The 17,032-nt window shown below is 42.1% G+C and overlaps 2 protein-coding genes across 2 annotated transcripts; both read left to right on the plus strand.

Moving 5' to 3' along the window:
• On the plus strand, positions 1-2,634 carry MYCFIDRAFT_159865 (uncharacterized protein). The gene is made up of 2 exons (XM_007923428.1): positions 1-121; positions 279-2,634. Exon 2 carries the CDS (start codon positions 415-417, stop codon positions 2,437-2,439), a length of 2,025 nt encoding a protein of 674 aa, XP_007921619.1. The 5' UTR covers positions 1-121; positions 279-414; the 3' UTR covers positions 2,440-2,634.
• Positions 2,635-14,914: 12,280 nt separating this feature from the next.
• Positions 14,915-15,193, plus strand: MYCFIDRAFT_126243 (uncharacterized protein; the record flags this gene model as incomplete). The annotated part of the gene is made up of 1 exon (XM_007923429.1): positions 14,915-15,193. A coding segment is annotated over one exon (279 nt), but the record flags the coding sequence as incomplete, so codon positions are not given.
• Between the last annotated feature and the right edge of the window lie 1,839 nt (positions 15,194-17,032).

Here is a 17,032-nt window from a genome sequence, read left to right on the forward strand (position 1 = left end):
TATTTGTCAATCGTTGTCTTGTACTTCCTGTATCTAGATCTTGGAGAGATGATGAGCGCATAGCCAGGAAACAGCTATACTTTAAGCCATCTCCAGCAAGATGAGCTTCGTTCTGGACCAGGTCCAGCGCATCGACGCGCAACTCGATCGTCTCCAACTCGCGTCGCTGCCAGCAGCTGCCGCACAGTCTCCAACTCTCACGCGAGCTCAAACCTATGCGCCAGGAAACAGCTATACTTTAAGCCATCTCCAGCAAGATGAGCTTCGTTCTGGACCAGGTCCAGCGCATCGACGCGCAACTCGATCGTCTCCAACTCGCGTCGCTGCCAGCAGCTGCCGCACAGTCTCCAACTCTCACGCGAGCTCAAACCTATGCGCCAGGAAACAGCTATACTTTAAGCCATCTCCAGCAAGATGAGCTTCGTTCTGGACCAGGTCCAGCGCATCGACGCGCAACTCGATCGTCTCCAACTCGCGTCGCTGCCAGCAGCTGCCGCACAGTCTCCAACTCTCACGCGAGCTCAAACAGACTTTCCGACCGACTCGCAACGTTCCCTACCTCCCGAGCGAATCGCAGCCCTTCAAACAGCAATCAGAGGCCTCACGCCTGGCAGCTCTGAGAGCAGATTTCTCCTCAAGCCATGGCAGATACAAACAGCACTTTCAGCGTTGAGCGATAGGCCAGAGGCAACTACATCAAGTGGAGGAGAAGATGCAGAGGCTCCAGTAAGAGACGAGCTTGAGACCGAGCTCGAGTGGCTTCTGGTGTCGAAGGCCACCACACAAGTATACGGGCACGTTTTGAGCAGCATCTTGGACGAAGCTGTACGGCTGTCTGATGACATATGGTACTGGGATGAAGTGCTAGGATCACAGCAGTATACGGCTCTGTACAGTATACAGACATCACCATTACGGCTCTGGGCCTGGAGTAGCAACATATGGGACGACGTGAAGGCGCGAGGTGGAAATTTCAGCATTAGAGGCGCGAGCCAAGATGCGAGCGACACATTGACAGAACGCTGGAAGCAGTTTTATGGTCTCGTAAGGCAAGTCGTGAAAGAGAAGAGCGTAAGAGAAGTGCACAAGCAGATGCTTTCGCCCGTGACTAGGATCAAGGGCGAGGTACGGCAGAAGCAGGCAGCGTTGAAGAAAGTCAGGATACGGAATGCAAATGCGCTGGGAGTTCTACTTGGTGAAGGGCTAGCAAACGAAAGTGGACATGGAGAAGGTGTCTCAAGTCCTGTGACGCAGGATGTGCAGCACAAATGGAGAGCTTCGGTGGCACGGAATGTGGCATTAATGGAAGCCGTCCTGGTGAAGATCAACGACCTCGATACGCCAGTTGACAAATTCGACTCATCAATCGCGGCTCTCACGGACGAGGACCCTCTCTATGCTCTGGAGTCGAATGAGGTGGCTGTCTTTCCGCAATCTGTTGCTGAAAGACTGTCCAGAGTCATCACACTAGGACTATCGCAGTACTCCGACTCCACCAGAGCATTGGCGAGGGAACACGGCAAACCTCCTCGCCTCGTCCGATACTGGCTACCAATCGCATCTGGTGTCATGTTTTCATCAACCATTCTAAGGATGCTAGTCAACCGAAAAGCCGAAGTCGTCCAATGGATCCAGGATCTTGGCGCTACTGTCGTAGACTTCTGGCAGAACTGGGTTCTTGAGCCTACTAGGAATGTCATTCGCACGATCCGCCATGACGAAGGCAGTGAGATCAGCATCATGTCGAAACGATCACTTGAAGGTGATAGGGAAAGCCTTGAGCGTATGGTCGTCGATTTTGCTGTTGATAATCCTGGCAATGCGACTGAATCGGGATCAAGCCTAAGTGAGGCTGAGATCGCGGATATTCGGGCAAAGGTCAGAGAAGGAGACCTCACACCCGTTCTCAAAGCATATGAGAAGGACTTGACTTCCCCTCTGATGGGCGCTGTCCGCGGAAACCTGATTCGAGCACTTCTCATCCAGATTCAGAAGACGAAAGTAGACGTCGAGGTCGCCATGGGTGGTATCGATTCGCTGCTGAAATCACAGGAACTTTTGATTGGATTCATCAGTCTCACTCCAGGACTTCTCGTGGCATATGGTGTCACGCACTACATTCGATCATCGCTTTCAGAAAAGCGTGGTTCCAGCGCAGCTCGAAAACAGGGCAAAATGCTCAGGCAACTGCGTAATATCGATCGCATCCTCACCAGCAGCCAGCCCACAGAGTATGGCGAGCTATTGTACAAAGACCAAGGATTACTGCTCTGCGAGGTACATGTGTTACGGCAATTTGCACAGAAAGCTATGCCGACAGAAATATACAGAGAGTTTAGTGATGAAGCCGAGGAGCTCAGCGACGTCAGGATGGGCATTGAACGGCAGCGAAAAGTTGCAGCTCGGATCAGATGGGCATATGGCCGCTGGTTGACATGAGCCTGTGACCAGAAACACTCAGGTCGGATCGGATGGCTGAGCCACGGATGGGCTGATGGGTAGGGGTAGGGGTAGGGTAGGGTAGGGCAGGCTGTGACGCGTAAGCTCAGTCACATGACAGCACGTGACTTCTTGGCAGGAGAAGGATTTCTACACTGTATTTTAGACTATAGAATAAGCAGAATATAGGCAATTAACGAAGCTATATCAAACAGCTAGCAAGGTAGTATTACGTAAGTAATCTACTACGCTATACGTAATAGTTATAAGCCCGGAAATCTATAGTATTAGAGACTTCTATAGTATAAGATAACAATTAGTAGTCTTATTAGCACTAAAACACTATTCAATTAAGCTTCTATAAGCGCCTATAAGATTAGTATATCGTTAATAATAGCTCTCTTATTAGCTAGTCGCCTTAGCGGTACTAAATATATTACCCTTCGAGGACTAAACGACTAGGACCGCTAGTTTAAGCAAACTAAGACATATCTTACTAGATACGAGACCTAGATATATACTAATCTATATACTAATAAACCTATAGAACTAGCATAGCCTATAACTCCTATACTAGACTTAGTACGTATACTAGTTAACCCTCTTTACTAGTAAGGTATTAAAATAGCAATAGATATCTATAGGGTCTAGTTAGCCGAGTTTAATCGATTTAGGTTAGTATATAACAAGTCTATCGAATACCTAGCTACTACTATAGACGTACGCTATTACTTAGAAATTACCGATAATAATAATATAATAGTGCTAATACTGCGTATTGTTCTTATACGACTAAAGGACAAGCTTGCTCTAAATATATAATAGTAAAGGACGATAGTTAGTAAGGAACTAGCTCGACTAATAGGTTTACGACAAGTTAAGGACCTAGAATAGTAGTATAAGGAATAGCTTAACCTATATAAGAAGATAAGGCGTATACAATACTTAGAACTAGATAACCTAGTAGTCTATCTCTATATAGCAGTTACGAATATAGATAAAACCTACGGAAAGGGACTCTATATAATGCATTAGGCCTTACCTAATACTAATTACTTCCTCTAACTAATTAGTATAGTACGAGAATATGCCCGCAATATACTAGGAGCCTCTACTAAGAAGGGGTTATTATTTAGCATTATCTACGAAGAAATAGGTAAAGCTAGTACTAACGCCGCTTTGTAAGCAGCCGAAGAAAACGATAGTAAAAAGCCTAATAAGAACAAGGGCCGTAGTAATAGTAGAAACCGTATACTAAAGACATATACTAAGCTTACTAGTATTAGTAAGAAGAAGGCATATAAGAACCGAGGCAAATATAATATAGTTAACTACCGCCTACGTAACTAGGTTAAAGAGAAGGATAAGGACAACAAGTAGAAGGCTAAGCTAAGACACTTCGAGGGATACCTACGTAAGAATAAGAGCTTCTATCTAAGGCAGGCTAAGTTCTTTAAGGACCTACTAGCTATTAAAATCGCTTAAGAGCACTATAGACTAGAAAGTAACGAGGATTCTATACTAGATAAGCTCTCCCTTGCCTGCTTCTTCTATTCTAGTACGCTATTATTATTTGCTAGAGCAATTAGACCTACCGCCTACCTTAGTATAGCAGCATTAACAGAGTGGAATCTATTTAATAGCCTAATATACGATAGTAGTTTAAACTGCAATATTATTAACTATCCTAGTCGCTTTAATTTTATACTACTTCTATTACTAGCTTCCTCGACTATAGTAACTAGCACTAGTTATAACAAGGTAGTAGCTATCGGAATAGCATCCTTTACTATTATAGCTATTAGTAGCAAGCCCCTATAGATTGAACTAAGGGAATACCTTTACATCCCTAACTTCTATACTAATATCGTAAGAGGTGCCTTCTTCTTTTAACGAGGATTCAAATACTAAGAAATAGATAACACCCTCTATAGCCTACAATACAAGCTACTAGTTAAGTTTATTAGACTAATATAAGGGATGCCCTACTTCGACATTGTTAGCAAAGTAGATAAAGCACTACTACTAACTAAGTAGCTAGTCGATTTAGATAACAAGCCGCTTAAATACCTATTCTAACTCCCCCTATTATTATATATAACAGCTCGCCGCTCCGCACGCCTACTACTACTAAGAAAGCTTATATTTAAGCAAATATATAAGGTGTTTAGGCACCTAGGCGCTAAAAGAGTAGAAGAGCTAGTTAACAGAGTTAATAGGATAAAAAGGGATTATATACATAACAATAAGGTACTAAGAACACCGCTATACCCTATATATACATAAGCAAAGGGCAAGAAGCTTATTTCTAGGAGGCTAAGGCACTATAACGTATCGATATTAACCCTATATAGACACATTGCAGCCGATTTAATGCAACTAGATACGGCCTACAATAGCGACTAGTATATCTTCTACGCATACGACTTAAATATAGGACTTTACTTTAGTTAGACTATTAGCAATCGAACTAAATCAACCTTGTTGCAATATTAGAACTAACTAGTATTATTTATACGTAGTATTAGAAGGGATATTATCTACCTATTATCCGACAATAAGGGAGCTATTAGTAGAATGCGCTTTCGGTCCTATTTACGTAATAACTATACTACCTAGAGGCTATTAGCACTATATACCCCTAAGCAAGATCTAGTAGAGCGAGCGGGCCGTACTATTATTAAAGTAGCTAGGGCCCTTATAATATATATACGCTTTCTATACAAGCTATAGCTAGAAGGAGTCTATATAGCAACCTTCTTAATTAACCGTTTACTAAGGTTACGCTCTACCGACTATGCAATAAGGACACTATTTAAGATTGGAATAGGATATAAACCTAATATAGCCTATTTATATTAATTTAGTATACGAGCCTATCTACTAATCTATAGTACGGAAAAGCGAAAGGACATCCTGCTAAGGACTATAAAGGTAGCTTCTCGCACTTATATTAGATACCTATATAGTTACGAAGGCTATTCAATCTATAGGATTTAGGTACTATTACGTATAATAGTCCTACGGACAAGAGATATTATCTTTAATAAAACCCTGTTCTATAATAGATACGATAATAATCTTAGAGTTAACCTAACTAACTAAGAACTGACTTAGTTTAGTAATCTCGAAGAAGTATAAGTACCCGCCTCGGAGTATTAATTTAACGAGCTTCGAGAAGCATACGATACACCTCTAGACCTTATTAGGTTTAGAGCTAAGGGGGTAGATATACTAATAGGACCTAGTCGACTTATAATAGTTGACCCTATAGGGCTAGCAGATAAGCCTATTAGACAAGACCTACCTTAAGAACTACTATTAGTACTAGCTAAGCTTTAGCCTATATAGGTACTATAGAAACAAGACTTTCCAATTAATCTACGCGAGGCACTACAACCCCGTAATAACGTGCTAGATAGATTAACTATTAATTAGCAACCTAAGAACGATACTAGCAATAAAGCCCCTACTAACAATATAGACGCACTAGGTTATATAGATAATATAGACTTTAACTTGCTACATACTAAGCTAGCTAAATTGCTAATGCTAATTGAAGCCGCTAATATATCCTATCGTTACTTACTAAATATAGGCGGTCTATACTACCGTATTAACAATCTAAATAAGCGACAACGAGCAGCCGCAATCCGCTACAATCGAGAATAAGCGAAACACCTTCTATTATTTAGTAACCTCTATATAGCCGCCGAGTATAAAGTACGCCTCGTATAACCTAGTCGATCTAACGAGCCTAATCCGCCTAATTTACCTTTACTAGAGCTACTACTACTTCTTCGTAATAAAGACGACCCGACCCTTACTCCGAAGGTAGCAGACCTACTATCCGAGCTACGTAACTAGCGTTAAGTTATAAAGAGCAAATTTAAAGAGTATTAGATACACGCTGCAAGAGTAGAATTTAACAAGGCTCTAAAGACTAATATATTCAAGTAGGTAGATATAGGGGAACACAATTATAACCTACTACTACTTATATAGGTATTTAAGTATAAAGGCGATACTAAAGGAAGGCTTGTAAAATTCAAGGTACGAGTATGCGTAAGGGGTGATCTATAGAAGAATATACACCTAGATACATATGCTTCTACACTAGTAGCAAAAGTGTTCCGAGCCTTAATAGTAATTACCTCGACCTTCGACTTAGAGGCTAAATAAATAGACGCTGTTAATGCCTTCCTAAATGCTAGCCTACCCTATATACTATACTTAAAGCTACTAGAAGGCTTTAAATAGAAAGGAAAGGTATTACAGTTGCTATAGGCACTATATAGTCTCTAGGAATCACTAAGGTTATAGTATAACTATCTTACAACTACTCTCGAGAATAAGCTTAGTATACAACTAGTAGATAATATAGATTGCCTATATACCGACCTAGATAAACAGGTATTTATCTTCTTCTATATAGACGATATAGTGCTCTTATATTACCGCTAATATAGGCAGAAAGCAATAGAGCTTAAGCAGAAGCTAATAAAGGAATACGAGCTTAATAATCTTAGACAACTGTTATAGTTCCTTAGCATTAAGGTAAAGCGAAACCGTACTACTAGGCAACTATAGCTGTCTTAGAACGCATATACGGAGAAGATAGGTTAGCGTTATTCGAGCGGAGCGACAGATCTAACAGGTACCTAGAGCAACCTAAGCGAGCGAAGCGAGTAAATAGTTGTAGAAGGTGTCTAGTAGATCTAGCGTAGAGCTCGAGAACAAATCAGATTAGTGCTATACAACGTATGCATATGCGATTAGTTAGTGAATATAGGCAGTATAGCAGTCGTAGTATAGGGAGGCTAAATTTCAAAGATGCGCCCGCAAAATAAAGCGGCTTCTCTTATTAGTCGGAAATTCGAATTATAATCACGTATTGAGTCCTAAGGCAAGAATAAGTCTGCTTTACGTTACTAACAATCAAAACAACAATAACAATAATAGCCTTTGTCGCGATATTGCACGCTTCCGTATACGCTAAATGTACGCTACCGACCGCGACAAATGTACGCTTCCGAATACGCTAACTACGTAGGCTCCGACACGCGCCGGCTCCGATGCGCAGTATTTAAGAAGAAAGAGGTGAACTAGTAGGAACATAGGCAGCAAAAGAGAAGGACAATGCTAGAGCAAAACTATAGAGCGAATTAGCCGGGGCTTTCTAGCGGGTTAAATCTCGTTATACCCTAGCCCTTCGAAACATATTATAAGTTAACTAAGTAAATATGCCTATTACGCTTACTCTTCGGCGTATACCGTAGTGTGTCTATAGAAACTAGACGAACTGAGTTTTTTAATAGATAAGCAAAGGCTACTAAACCTATTTAATTAATAGCTAAAGCAACTATAAGATCTTACGAAGAAACCTCGCAATAATATAGTACCGACAATTCCCTATATAGTTAGTTTAGAAGGCAACTAAGAACCCGGCTAGCGCGGCTTACGGCGGTTTGAGAAACCTGCTAAAATCACGACTCGGTACCCTAGCTTAGTTTAGATAGATTATATAATCTGCGTGCGTCTACGAAGAAGAGGGGGCTAGGTCTGTTTGTTCTAGAGTAGACGCAAAGAACTCGGACGAATACACTTAAAGCGGGGGTAGTGCTATAATACCTCTTACGTTCGCCTATTGTAGCAGATAAGAACGCGCTCGTATTATAATTAGACGCGAGGCGTGAATTCTTACATACCTATATCCCCTTATCGTCGATAGCTATAGTAGCGTAGTTAGAAGGAAGTGTAAGAGGCAGGCAGCGAGGTGAGGTTTAATAAGGCTAAAGGGTTAAGCGTTTAATCTACGTACTAGAAGCATAATTAACATTATTAATAAATAAGCAGTCCCGGACCTAACCCTATTCTAAGCAATCTTAAATCTAGATAGAAGCCGACTAAGTTAAGTCGATTAAGCACACTTTTAGCAAATAACGCTAACAAAAGTAATTAATACGATAACGACGGAACCTAAGGCATCTAATATAAGCACTCCGCGCGGTAGGTACGGGGGGTATAGGAGGAGCCTATAACGACTATTCCCCTCTGCCCTAAGCGCTAACGTTAGCAAAGGTAGGAGTACTCCGCGCGGTAAGGGAGGGGGTTTAGGAGGAACGACTATCCCCCTCCCTCTAAGCGCTAACGTTAGTAAAGATAGGAGCACTCCGCGTAGTAAGGGACTAGGGGGTTTAGGAGGAGCTTACGACGACTAGCCCCCCTTCCTCTAAGCGCTAACGTTAGCAAAGAGAGGAGCACTCCGCGCGGTAAGGGACTAGGGGGTTTAGGAGGAGCTTGCGACGACTAGCCCCCCTCCCTCTAAGCGCTAACGTTAGTAAAGATAGGAGCACTCCGCGCGGTAAGAGACTAGGGGGTTTAGGAGGAGCTTGCGACGACTAGCCCCCCTCCCTCTAAGCGCTAGCGCTTGCAAAGACGTATATATGCCTATATACTTTAATAGCGATATACGTATACTTTGTAGGTTGTGTCTCGGTTAGGTATAGCAAGCGCAATCTATTATATACAAGAAGCCGCACCTTTACTACTTCCTTTTCTAAGTTTCTAGGCCTAATTCGGCATAGTGTTGCCTTCCTAGTTAGACGTTACTACGCAAACAGAGGCCGCGTTCCCTCTCCTTTCCCTTTCCCTTCTACTCCGCTTCGTACTTCCTTATAGCAACCTCGACTCTAACAACTTATATACTAAGATAGCTACGCATTTCGGCTAGCAAGCTATAGCCGGTGCTCTAGGTAGACAAGGCCCTCCTAGCGGCGGCGATCTATTTAAGAAAGCGCTGCCTCCCGACTAAGACGATAACGACCTCGATAATACGGACCTCGACGATAAAGAGGTTAACGCTAGAACTCCCGGTAGTCGAGTCTGTACCTATACCTCGTATAGCAAGCGGAAGAAGGGCAGCTAGTTTAGGAACCTTCGCGCTACTCTAGCTAAGCTAGGCAGACTAACCGCTTATTATCTTCGATGCCGCTTAACTAATATAGTAGCTTAGAAGAAGAAGAAGAGCGTTACTATAGCTATTAGTAAGCACGCTAGAGATAGGGACGACGATAATAAGATCGTTGCCCCTACGCCTTCGAAGCGTAGCCGTCTATTAAAGACCCTAACGCTAATACCGACGCCGATCCCGCGAGTAGGAGGCGCGTCTTAACCGATCTCTATCGCTCCTTCTCCTACTCCGCGGTCTTCTATTCCGCCCCTATCGTCCGCCTTAAGCAATATCGATATTGCGCTATAGCGTACTAGCGACCTAACAAAGCGCGATCCCCCTCTACCTCCGCCGCCTAGATCTATAGGTCCTCCGCCTCTTCCTTCGCAATTATCTAGTACCGCTAGGATTCGTGCTCGTAGTTAGTATAGTAGCGACGATCCGGTAACTATAACTGCTCGAACCCGAGTCGCTACGATCTCTCGTTAATATCGTTAAGAGCGTCGTACTAGTAAGGATCCTTTGCTAACTCCTACTATCGATAAAGTTCTAGCTAGTAACTATTAGCAGCTATTACAGGCTAGACAACCTAGCTAGTAGTAGACTAAGTACGGTAGTAATCCTATTCTACCGAGCTCTGCCTTTAGTAGTATCGGCATGCCCGCTAGTAACCCTAATTATCCGCCTATTCGAGATACTCGACGCTAGTTTAAGTGTAGCATTTGCGACTAGCTACGCGCTATTGCCCGCAAGTTCGACGTACCTAAAGCCGATACTAATACCGACGTCTGCTACTATTGTGCTAAAGGAGATAATAATAAGGCTAGTTAATATAAGTAGTATATCCTTCGCCGATACGAGACTAAGCGATACGAGTTCTACTTACCTAACGGCTTATAAGAACTCGAGAATTGCTATATAGCTTACCGTATCGTTCGTAACGACGATAATCTACTATCTTATCGCGCACCTCGACTAGGATAGCGCGAGCGTGCCCGCGTAGATCGACAAAAGTAGGACCTTCGCAACTATTTCCTTACTACCGATCTAGTTAATCTACCGATTTAAGTACGTACCGATCTTAATAGCTAAAAGGCTCTTACCGACATTAACTACGACTTAGTTAAGAACTTCTTTACTATATTAGAAGAAGAGAAGATAGAGACCTACTAGAATAAGGAACTATAGAAGGGATATAAAGAGCGTTAGTTTAATATATAACTAGACACCCGCGAAGACTCTCCTATATATAATATCTATAAGAAGTGCCGTTTAATACGCGACTTTAGCAAGCGGCCTAAAGAGCCTAATCTTATGTTAGTAGCTAACCTTATAGACCTAGGCGAGTACCTAGTATACCTACCGAAGCTAACGATAGTAGAAGAGATCCTAATCGTACGTGTTTATATATACGTCGAGCTGCGGCTTATTAAGGGCGCTTAGTACCGATATAAGAACAACGTCGTTAACTTTCTTCGCGATATAGGCAAGCTTTAGTAGGAGCTTCCGCTACTTCCTAAACACTTAGAGACTGTTCTACTACGACTAGCATAGGGCGACGAGACTACGAAGCGTATATTTAAGCGCGACTTCCGCGTCCGTTAAGCTGTTATCCGTTAGTAGCTGTTATATCTTAAAGACAACTACAAGGGCTATTCTAGTATCCTTATCGATAAGAACCGCTTATCTAGCCTACTATAAGATAATAATGTGATCAATCGCATTAATGTTTAGTACTATATAGAAGATAATCTTCCCCCGCTACCTCCGAACGCATCCGCCTAGCAGCTATCTAAACAAGCCGAAGTCTCTAGCTAGGAAGAAGACGACTTTGCTAACTACCCATTTGAGTTAGCTCTGCCTTAAGCTCGCCTACCTAAAGACTAACGCTAGCAATTGTAAGAGGTTGTCGATTAGTAGGAGTAGCAGCGTTAGGACAAGGACAACGAGCTCCGTATACAAGCCTCTTAGTACGATAGTCCTAGAGATCCGCTATAGAATTACTTAACCTTGCCGCTATTCGATCGTATACCGCTGTCTAAATTTAACAAGTCGGTAGTATTGCTATCTCTCGCTTTTCTAACACTCTATCTAACAGGTATTGCGGACTTCGTAGAATGCCGATAGCGCACCGTATTATACGAGGAATACATCGAGCATATACTTAAATACTAAGACGGCCGCTTCGTATAGTACCTACGCTTCCGTTACGTCGCTTTAAATATATCGATAAGAAAGTAGAGCAATCGTATTGCGGATTTCGTAGTATAGTAGAACCCTAAATATTAAGAGATCTCGCTTAAGGATCTAAAGGCGGCTCTGGCTTTATATAACGATAATAAGTTAAAGAAGGTACTGTCTAACCTTATAAGATACGCCGACAAGTTGCGAGGCACCCGTACCTTCTAGATCGGCAAGCGGAAGCAGCTTGAGATCTATATTATAGCTCTCGGTACGCCTTACCTGTTTCTTACCTTTAGCGCTACAGACAACTAGTAGTAGTCTTTATAGAAGCATATGCCTAACATCCCTACCGGCGATAAGCATTAGTAGCGCAAGATTGCCCGCGACAATGTACGAGACAATCTAGCTATCGCTACCTATTACTACTATCGTCGCTATACCCTCCTATAGCGAATAGTGCTTAAGCCTAAGTTCGGCATTGTCGATTACTAGAATCGCTTTAAATTCTAGGCACGTAGCAGCTCTTACAATTACGGCATATATTAGCTCTAAACCGATATCGATCCGGAGACCTAGTAAGATCTCTTACCTCTTCCGAAGTCTAATATAGACACGGACCGGACTACCCTAGCTAAGTTCTAGGGTCGTTATGTCACTGCCTTCTAACTAGACCCTAACCGGACTAGTCTACAGCTAGGAGAGCCTATAGTGCTGTCTATGCGACTAGATAAGCTACGTAATACGGCATATCTGCTAATATTGAACCTTAATAGAGTTTAGCGTTACAAATGCGGCTACGAGTACTGTTAGCGTAAGAACAAGGACACTAGTATACGTAGTTGTCGCTTCTATTATCCTCGAGAACTCTACGACGAAGCACGTATTAGTAGAGATCTTAACCCTCGGCATTTTATATATAACGGACCTCGCAACGATCCCTAGATAAATGGCTATAACCGCACCGTTTCTATAGCTTAGCTAGCGAATACGGACTTCGCTCTATGCACGTCTAAAGGCACCGTTGTCGACTATCTTGCTAAGTACTATAGTAAGGCAGAGAAGCGTAGTATACCGTTACTCGACATTGCTAAGTAGCTTAGTCCTTATCTATAGAATGCTAATCGGCCTATAGTCTCTTTCTTCGTAAAGATAATAAACAAGCTTATCGGTAAGAGAGATATTTTAGTATAGGAAGCCTGCTACTAGTTGCTTAGTTTACCTCTTTTATAGGGCTCGCGTTAAGTATAGAGCTTCGATTGTCGCCTTCCTTAGAATTAAGCGAAAGTCAAGCGATATAATAAGCGAGCTAGCGAGATCGTTATATAAGGCAAGTTACCGCTGCTTAAGTATATTGATCGTCTTAGCATCTTACCTAAGAAATTTGCTAAGTCGGACCTCCTAAACCGGCCTAATCTTACCCTCTTTGAGTTCTTAACTCGTTAGGACTTTAGTATATTCAAGATGCGACCTCGGGCAAAAGCTCGCCTGCTTAATTACTTTCCGAAGTACTCCGGTAATCGGGAGGAAGATAATAGCACGTACGAGGACTATTGTCGCACTAAGATCGTATTGTATTACCTATTCGATAGCTAATACCCTACTCTTCTATATACCTTTAGCGATTACGCGGATGAAGAGTTTTACACTTAGTAGGATGCTTATAACTAGTGCTCTTACAACTATACTTACTATCCTTTCGACTACTTCGGTATCAATCTGCCTATACCGACTAAAGACCTGTTTAAAGAAGAATAGTATAATCTAGAAGAGGAAGAAGCTAAGGGTGAGCTTCTCGTACGCGCTATCCCTAATCGCAACCCTATAGAAGAAGAGGAAGACCTTAACAACCTTAGCAATCGTAAGTTAGATAAGGACTATAATTAGACTCCTTATATTAGGCGTTACGATCTCGGACATCAGCTTAAGGACTAGTAGAAGAACAAGCGTAGTACTAGTAATACTTATTAGAAGATTAGTAGTATTGCAAACCTATAGTAGAAAGTTAATAGCCTCTCCCTAGAATAGCGGCTCTAGTATAATCGCATCTACAACTACGCTAACGAGTTACTAAATAGCGCTACTGTACTAGATTAGATCTTGCTCAACATTAATAGTAAGGCAGGCGTTAGCAAGTCCTATATAATTGAGCTTCTCTCTTCCGCTATTAAGGAGATAGTAGAACAGTAGGATTCTGCTAGCGTATAATACTAAATAGGAAACCCTATTATGCGAATTGCTCTAACTAGTGCTGCTACCTTTAGTATTAAGGGCTCTACAATTCACTCGGCTTTCCGCTTGCCTCTTACGATAAAGGAGTATATACCGCTTAAGGGTAGAGCATTGTCGGCTTTCTAGGTATATATAAGCAACATACTCTATATTGTTATTAATAAGAAGTCAATAATTGACTTAGTAGAGCTATACTAGATCGACAGGCGCTTACGACAGGTCGGATAGCAAGACACAAGCTACCCTTAAGAAGATTAAGATAATCCGGAAGTCGATACCTTATTGCCTTTCGGAGGCTTTACTATCTGTATATGCGGCGACTTTAGTTAATTACTCCCGATTAGAGGCCGCCCTCTTTTTAGCAGACCGACCCTAACTAACTTACCTAAAGTTGTCCTAGGTCGGTATATATAGTATCTCTTTAACGAGACTATTTAGCTTAATGTTATTCAACGCTAGCAAGGAAATGACCTAGTAGTATAGGCATTCAAAGATGCGCTTAAAGGTCTGCGTGCAGGTCTAGGCAAGTTGACTATTAAGTAATAGCAGACTCTTACGACCCGTATCCGAGATGCTTCTTATCCTTATCTAGTACAATTCAAGGATACGATCCGGCTGTTTAGTTACAAGAAGTAGGTATCGACTCTTAACTATACCTTAATGCGCGACAATTAGCAACCGATTAAGCCTATTAAGGCTAAACATACAGGTCGTTATGCTGCCTAAGCTAACTACGAGACTAGCGAAAACCTATACAAGATCCTTCTAATCTGTATTAACGCCCGCGTTATAGTAACTAAGAACCTTTAGGTATAGCAGGGTATTATTAATAGCAGTATAGGCACCGTCCGCGATGTAATCTAGGCTAAGGACGCATTACGTACCGATTAAGAGGTTGTTAACGAGGATATGCCGGCTATTGTACTAGTCGAGCTAGACGAGTATTCTAGACCGATACTAAACTAGGAAGTTAATAGTCTACTATCGAATATAGTGCCTATCGTGCCTTCTCGGCGCGAATAGAAGTACAACGATCGCACTAATAGCTAATGCACCCGTACTTAGTTCCTACTAACTATCGTATATACTATTATAGTTTATAAGTCGTAGGGCATAACATTAGATAAGGGTGTTCTTAACATCTCTAAGAAGGACTTTACGCCTGCCTTAACTTATATTGCTTGCTCTCGCTTCCGCAACCTCGATAACATCCTATTCGACGAGCCTTTCAATTACGACCGCTTTAAGGGTAAGCTATACAAGTTATATATCGACCGCTATACTAATTACATTCGCCGCAAGAAGCAGCGAACGTTGCCGCCTAGAGCTATGCTTTCCTCCGACCTACCGCACCTAGACATTAAGGCTGCTAAGCGTAACGAACGTTAATAGCAGCGCGATCTGTAGACTCTATAAGCTTAGTAGGAACACTGTCTTTAGTAGTAACGCGCGCGAGAATAGGACTAGGAAGAGGCTCTCCGTCGTCGTTAGTAAGAAGAAGAGGCCTAACTCGAGGCAGACTTAGTTGAAATTGCTAAGATAGAGTCTCGTAGTCTAGGCTAGCAGCCTAAGTCTTCTAACGAGGAAGCTACCCTTCCGGTCGCATCTCTTCCGTTCCTCGAGCGTATACTTATAACACTTATCGTTCCTAGAAAGCGTATATTACTTAGGGTGCTACGTCGAAACTTTATAGAGGTCTATAGCCGTCGTATATAGGGCCTTGACTTTACCGATGCGCTGCGCAATATAGCCGCCCGTAACGAGGTTGTTATTAACGGCCTAAGTATAAGTGTTCCGAAGCGTCGTACCGATTAAGATTAGGGTCGTCTTAGCGATCGACAAGTCGCTAGCGAGTTCCTTAATAACGAGACCTTCTAGCGTAATGTTAATGCTAACCGCCGAGCCTAGTAGTCTTAGTTAGGACAACTCCTTCGAGCTAGTAATATTATAGACAGCTAATAGGGTACTTAGTACGACTAGGGCACCTAGCAAGAGCAAGACACTAAGATAATAGATACTAGAGATAAGGAGATTGATAAAGACACACGCATTTAAATTGCTTTAGTTAATAAATAGGCGCGTTAGTAGGCCTTCGATAATCGATTACGTCGCAATTAGGAGGAAGACTTAGAGATAGCGTAGGGTAATAACGATAACGAGACCTTCGAGTAAAGGATATAGCGATGAATGTGTAGTTATAGTAGCATACATATAAGCGCTCTAGTAGGCGCTAATCTGAATTTGTTCTCGAGCTCTACGCCGTCGCTCCGCTCGAATAGGACAAGTACTATAGGGCTTAAACGATACTTTATAGAATTAATCTAGAGGCTAGTAGGCGAGCAGAGGCACTATTACTAACTAGATACGAGCCGTACGAGAAAGCTACTAAGACTCGATATATAGACTTATTAGTAGTGCTAGCATACTAAAGCCGTATAGGGTTACTTAACTTTATAGTAGTTTAAACTAGGCCGGACATTACTAAGGCAGTATCCTTGCTATCTAAGGCTCTTTGGAACCTACGACCTAAGGATATAGTGTAAGAAGGGTATGTTAGCAGGTAGATAGGGTAGTAGTAGGTATAGGTAGTATTCGATAAGGAGCTAGGAGGAGAGGGAGGAAGGCAGGCAAGTTAGCCTATTGCTAAGCGCTAAGCCCTGCCTAAGGCATTAAGACCCTAGCTTTACTCGAGCCCGGTTATATACTAATTACGTATAACCTCTTTAGTCCTAATATACGCTTCCCCTCTAAAGGCCGCGCCCTCGTAGCCGGTCTTTGTTCTAGTCTTAACCTCTATTGCTACTAACTTAGTAGGTCTAATAAGCCGCTTAGTCCGCGCTAAATTAAACGCATAACTACCGATTATGTAACTATATTAAACCTTACCTCTAATATAATACAATGTCTAACTCTAACTACGCTATCCTTACATATAATAAAGTAATATATAACTATAAGAATTAAGGACTATCGACTAATTACAATACAAGCGTACCTTCCCTACTATAATAGGTAGGTATACGGGGTATTATAGCACTGCCCCCGTTCTAAGTAATGTCGTACCGAGTTCTCTACGTCTACTCTTAAAAGACCTAGAAATGTCCGCTTCCGAGGGTTGTTCTTATTATTACGAGGGATTGTTCTTATTATTACGAGGGCTATTATTTACTATCGTAGTTTCGCTAGCCCTAATTAGTTAGGTTTAGCAGCCTTTAATTGTTAATCTTA

The sequence above is a fragment of the Pseudocercospora fijiensis genome (assembly GCF_000340215.1).
Source record: "Pseudocercospora fijiensis CIRAD86 unplaced genomic scaffold MYCFIscaffold_1, whole genome shotgun sequence".
NCBI classification, from domain to species: domain Eukaryota; kingdom Fungi; phylum Ascomycota; class Dothideomycetes; order Mycosphaerellales; family Mycosphaerellaceae; genus Pseudocercospora; species Pseudocercospora fijiensis.

Coding starts and splice junctions, on each gene's coding strand:
- MYCFIDRAFT_159865 (XM_007923428.1), top strand. CDS start 415: ATGAGCTTCGTTCTGGACCAGGTCCAGCGCATCGACGCGCAACTCGAT.